At 46.2% G+C, this 5,732-nt stretch overlaps 1 protein-coding gene across 1 annotated transcript; it reads left to right on the top strand.

Moving 5' to 3' along the window:
- The first annotated feature begins 15 nt into the window (after positions 1-15).
- Positions 16-5,561, top strand: SNRPA1 (small nuclear ribonucleoprotein polypeptide A'). The gene is made up of 8 exons (XM_019619565.2): positions 16-265; positions 1,813-1,891; positions 2,762-2,808; positions 2,902-3,004; positions 3,526-3,605; positions 4,567-4,642; positions 5,036-5,129; positions 5,406-5,561. The coding sequence occupies exons 1-8, from the start codon at positions 246-248 to the stop codon at positions 5,462-5,464; spliced, it is 558 nt and encodes a 185-aa protein (XP_019475110.1). The 5' UTR covers positions 16-245; the 3' UTR covers positions 5,465-5,561.
- The last annotated feature ends 171 nt before the right edge of the window (positions 5,562-5,732 follow it).

Raw genomic sequence — 5,732 nt, 5'->3', positions numbered from 1 at the left:
GTTGTGCGGCTGTTGCGGCTCTTCCCGCTCAAATCTGCCCCCGAGGCGGCATTGCACCTCCTTTTTTTCCTTGACCTGTGGGCGCTGATTCCCTCCTTGCTTTTCTCCCCCCCGCAGGGTATAAAATCCCCGTCATTGAGAACTTAGGGGCCACGTTGGATCAGTTTGATGCGATTGATTTCTCGGATAATGAGATCCGGAAACTGGATGGGTTCCCTCTGTTGAGAAGGCTGAAAACTCTTCTGATGAATAACAACAGGATTTGGTAAGTGGTTGTGTTGTGCTCCGACGGGACCTGGGGCAGACGAGAATGCTTTTGGGAAGAGAAGCGTGCCTGCATCTTTCAGTACTGGACAGGAGGAGAAACGTTTGCTTTATGGGGAAGAAATAACGCTCAGTATTTGCCTCAGCCTTCAATTAGCCAGTTTTGTTCATTGCAGAGTTCTGCCCCAGGTCTGTGTTCCCTTTTCAGACAGGACAATGAGATGCAGGGTCTGGAATTTGTTTCGAGTCTTTGGAGTTTGTTCACTACTCCCATAGAATCATAGAATCATAAGGTTGGAAACGATCTACAAGATCATCCAGTCCAACCATCCCCCCATCACCACTGCTACCACAAGCACTAAGCCATATCTCGCAGCTCCTCATCCAGATACCTCTTGAACATTGCTAGGGACGGCGACTCCACCACCTCCCTGGGCAGCCATTCCAGTGCTTGACCACTCTCTGAGAGAAAAAGTTCTTCCTTATGTCTAACCTAAGGTACAACCTGCGGCCGTTTCCTTGGGTCCTGTTTGTTGCCTGGGAGAAGAGGCCAAATCCCTCCTCACCACAACCTCCCCTCAGGAAGTTGTAGAGTGCAATGAGGTCTCCCCTGAGCCTCCTCCAGACTAAACAATCCCAGCTCCCCCAGCCACTCCTCATAAGATTTGTGCTCCTGACCCCTCACCAGTTTTGTTGCCCTTCTCTGGACACGTTCCAGGGCCTCAATGTCTTTCCTGTAGTGAGGGACCCAAAACTGAACACAGTACTCGAGGTGCGGCCTCACCAGTGCTGAGTACAGGGGGATGATCACCTCCCTGCTGCTGGCCACACTATTTCTAATGCAGGCCAGGATGCTGTTGGCCCTCTTGGCCACCTGAGCACACTGTTGGCTCGTGTTCAGAGACACAGAGAAACACAGACAAGTATACCTGCAACTGAATGAGCTGGGCTGCTGGCTGCACCTGATGCCCTTACAGTGGCTACTAGTGTTTTAAGCTAGCTTTGTTAGAAAGCTGATGCTAACCCAGACTTCTGCTGGTGTCATACTTGGTTGTGTTTAAGTGAGGTGCTCTATATTGGCACAGCTGATGGAGTCACTGACCCTGAAGGTTTTCCAGAGCCATGGAGATGTGGCACAGAGGGATGCGATTTAGTGGGAATGGTGGGGGTGAGCTGGGGTTGGGCTGAATGAATCATATCATAGGATCATCAAATGGCCTGGGTTGAAAAGGACCACAATGCTCATCCAGTTCCAGCCCCCTGCTGTGTGCAGGTCGCCAACCAGCAGACCAGGCTGCCCAGAGCCACATCCAGCCTGGCCTTGAATGCCTGCAGGGATGGGGCATCCACAGCCTCCTTGGGCAGCCTGTTCCAGTGCCTCACCACCCTCTGTCTGAAAAACTTCCTCCTACAATCTAACCTAATATGAATGATCTCAGAGGTCTTTCCAGCCTTAATGATTCTGTGATTTTCATATTTCTCTGCATATGTTCATCATTGTTAATTTCCAACCAAAGGTGAAATCTTTGTGTTTTTGTTCTTCTGTAGTCGGATTGGGGAAGGACTTGAACAAGCTCTGCCCAGTCTCACAGAGCTCGTTCTTACCAACAACAACATATCTGAACTGGTAAGTTATTGATGCAGAATAAATCTTAACAGTGTGTTTTTGTCATCTTTCTAATTAGTCTTTTTCTTCAGAATGATGTGAATTTGGTAGTTGTGGTGGTGTATCTTAACGAACATCATTTGCAGCATGCAGTGGAGCAGCAGTCAAAGTCTTGGTGGGCTTCCTGCTAAACTAACTGTAGTAATTCTAGTTGGTCTCTAAAATGCAAACGAGAGTCCACTAAGGAACACTCACAAAAGTGACCTCAATACCTTGAAATGAAATATTTTAGGTCTAATTTTGGACTGGATAAACAGCCTCTGGTTTTGTTTTTTTTTTAATATATGAAAGTTCACTTCGAACTTTTTTTGTCTCCTATTCAAAAATAGAAAACTTAAGAGCACAGTTTCTCATATTCTTCCTTTGAACTGATTAATTCATAAACAAGATGCCTTAGTGCAACTTTATTGGTTTTGTTGCTGTCTTACGTGTAGAAATTAAACAGATTTGAATCCTTCATGTGGCATTTATGCAGATTTAATAGCTAGCAGGTCTTCTTGAAGCTTACAATTCTTAGTTATGTGTTAAGACTGAAGCTTGCTTGGTTACTGTGTTGGTTTTTTCTTCCTTTTTCTGGGATGTGTGTTTTCCATAGTGGAAATGAAAACTCTTCAGTTTTAAATTGCATACAGTGCCATTAAATAGAACACTGTTGACTTACTGCAGTCATTTGCCACAATGGTACAAATGCTGCCATTTTCAAACAAGCTTGAAAGGAATGGGAGATTTTAGTTCCTCTTTCAGAGCCAGGAGTTCAGGAGCTTCGTTCTGAAATACTTGATTGTCGTGAAATGGATTTCAGATTCTTACTCTGTTCTTCCCATTATATAGGGTGAACTGGATCCACTGTCGAGTATTAAATCATTGACTTACCTGAGGTATGTCATCTTGAAAAGAAAAGCAATTGTTTGTAATTTATTGTAATAGATTTCAAATTAAGTAACTCTTTATGACCTTTATTTGCCTTGTAGCATTTTAAGGAATCCAGTAACAAATAAGAAGCATTACAGACTATATGTTATCTACAAAGTTCCCCAAGTCAGAGTGCTGGATTTTCAGAAAGTGAAACTCAAAGTAAGTCTGTCACCTTCTGATGGAACACCAGATGGAGACCTTTTCTCCTATTAACTTGGAACTGTAGTGAAAACATTAAGCTTTTTGCCCCAGTTGTAAACTGTAGTGAAACTCTGTATCCTGTGAGGCTCTAAAACCGATGTCTCTCTTTGATGGTTTCACACTGGTAGGGATGTAGTCTGCTTCGTTATTTTTAATGATGTTTTACTGCTGTTGTTTGTTTAGTCTGACTTTTCTGGCTGGCTAATGGTGGTGCCAAGACAAACCTAGAGAAAGGAACGAGGGATCACAGCAGAGCCCTCTGCTTTCCCTGTAGAAGCGTGGGGTTGTTATTTTAAGAGCACTGAGGTGATATACCTCAAGTCTGAGTGTTTGGCAGTGCGTTGGTGCTTGTTCTTACATCTGGTCTCCTCGTGCTGTTGTTCACTGAAGACGAGCCAAAGCATCTTTCTTTGCAAAGACAGCAGCTTTGCACAATGTTACATTCTTAAATTAACTTTGTGTGTGTGGTATCGCTGTAGGAGCGACAGGAGGCAGAGAAAATGTTCAAGGGCAAACGGGGTGCACAGCTTGCAAAGGATATTGCCAGGAGATCCAAAACGTAAGATAAAACAAACACTTCCACTGGCATTCTCCTTCAGAAACACCACTTTGTGTGCAGCATTACGCACTGCACTGAGACATCCCTAGTTTTTGGATGGTGGTGAACACATCTCAGAAATCTTTACGGAAGATCTGTTTGGTCAGAGTGGATTGATGTATATCAGTAAGCAGGAAACTTTTTGGTTTTTTGCTCTTTGTTACTTTACTGCCAAGAGGTGGCCGTTGTTTGCTTGGCTTTGCTCTCTACGTGATTGGGAACTGAAAAATCTGTTTTGCCAGTGACTGTGAACATTTGAAACTGATAACAAATGGGCTCTCACTATGGTTTGTGAGTGGAAATGACTGAGGTCTGTGATAGCTTTAGAGCAAGTAAATCAGTGAACCAAATACCCAATAAACATACCAAATGCCCATATGCAGCTGCAGGAGGTCTCTGAAGCTGGGTCACTATTTCAGGAAGTTCTTTCCAGCTTTGTACTCTGTGACTTCCATTTTCAGAGACAACAAATGTCTTTTCCTTCAAGCAGCAGCGGGTAACTCTGAAAAGAAACTTCTAACGTAGGCTTATGGTATAGGCTGCCACAGATATCCTATTAGACGTGTCAGAAAAGGAAATCCAATTTCATTTACTCTGTCTTTATCCACTCCGCTTTTTGTAATGGTAACAGACCTCCTGTGTTCAACAACATCCAAATCCAACAGCTTTTGTCAGCTGCTTAATTACAAAGTGACCGTCTGCCTCTTGTTATGAGCAGATGAAAAGATGGGAGGGGGGGTGGGACAGTGAGGACAAGTGGTTGGTGTTTCTGAAGGAGGCAATTCATCACTGTATCAGTTTGTTAACAAAGATAAGATACTACACTTGATTGAATGAAATGCTTCCAAACCTGGTTTGGAAGTAAGAGAAGCACGCACTCCTCCCAGAGAGTGATGGTACCTCTTTGCTTTTTCCTCTGAAGCTTCAATCCAGGTGCTGGTCTGCCAACAGACAAAAAGAAAGCCGGGCCCTCCCCGGGTGATGTTGAGGCGATCAAGGTGAGTGAGCCACAGCAGCACTCAGGCAGAAGCAGAGGAAAACAGTTGTGAATCCCAACTGACGGCAACGGCTGACTGTTCAGATGAATAGAACAGAGGGTTCTCTTTGTTCTAGGTGCTTTTTCTGTAACTTCTACTGTGTCATATGCAAAACTAAAACTAACTAATATGGAAAACTTAACTAAAACTTGGTTTTGAGCCTAGAGCTCACCCAGGACAGCTCAGCTTTTGTGTAACTGGGGGGAACAAGACTGCACTCTGTCACGTGCAGAACCTTTGGGAGCGTGAAAACTTGGCTTAACTTACCTGCAAAACAAAAGCAACTTGTTATGTTTATTCTCAGTGGGCTGATGTGCTGAATGTGAAGATTCACTGTGCTCCTCTGTTTTTCAGACTGCCATAGCAAATGCCTCAACATTGGCCGAAGTGGAGAGGCTGAAAGGCTTGCTGCAGGCCGGCCAGATCCCCGGCAGAGAACGAAAGCCAGGTCAGAGTGCTTCTGCTTTTCTTTCCTAAACAAAATCTCCCTCTTTTGATTCCTTCCTGTGATCTCAGCAAGGAGGTTACGCTGGGAGGGAGTTAAAAAACCGCATGAGATCGATGTGATTTGCTGCTTGGGATGGCAGAGGACCGCCTCCCTCGGTCTGAGCACTCGGCACGCGAGCTGTCCGGCCGGCAGAGCGTTCACGGCCAGACCTGCAGCTCGCGTGCAGCACCGAACTCACGGTGTGCGCTCATCGGGCTGCGTTCCGCTCTCTTCTAGGCTCGGCCGAGGACGCCGAGGAGGAGATGGAGGAAGATCCCGTCCCCACGGGCTCGTAGCTCCTGCGGACGCCGAGCTGCCCACGTGGCGCCGCGCCTCGCGTTGTGCCGCGCCGTTCCGCCCCGTGTCCGTGTCAATAAAGCGCCGTGTCCGCTCTGCCCGTGTCCCGCCTACTTCCTGCATCCGGGGGGAGGGGCTAGTCGCGCGATTGGTCTCTTCGCCTTTCCTTTCTTCTTCTCATTGGCCTACGCGATCGTGGCGTCATCCCTTTCGTTTCCCGATTGGCTCTCTGTCCGCGAGGAGGCTGAGGACGAGGAGGGCGGTGAT

This window comes from Meleagris gallopavo, chromosome 12 (genome assembly GCF_000146605.3).
Source record: "Meleagris gallopavo isolate NT-WF06-2002-E0010 breed Aviagen turkey brand Nicholas breeding stock chromosome 12, Turkey_5.1, whole genome shotgun sequence".
NCBI classification, from domain to species: domain Eukaryota; kingdom Metazoa; phylum Chordata; class Aves; order Galliformes; family Phasianidae; genus Meleagris; species Meleagris gallopavo.
Note: the sequence above shows the minus strand (reverse complement) of the source record. Positions and strands in the feature narration are given on the sequence as shown.

Bases quoted from the DNA above. Each gene is read 5' to 3' on its own strand.
- SNRPA1 (XM_019619565.2), top strand. From the start codon at position 246: ATGAATAACAACAGGATTTG. The intron at 2,809-2,901 runs GTATGTCATCTT...TTTGCCTTGTAG, and splicing joins AAATCATTGACTTACCTGAG to CATTTTAAGGAATCCAGTAA. The intron at 4,643-5,035 runs GTGAGTGAGCCA...TCTGTTTTTCAG, and splicing joins GTGATGTTGAGGCGATCAAG to ACTGCCATAGCAAATGCCTC.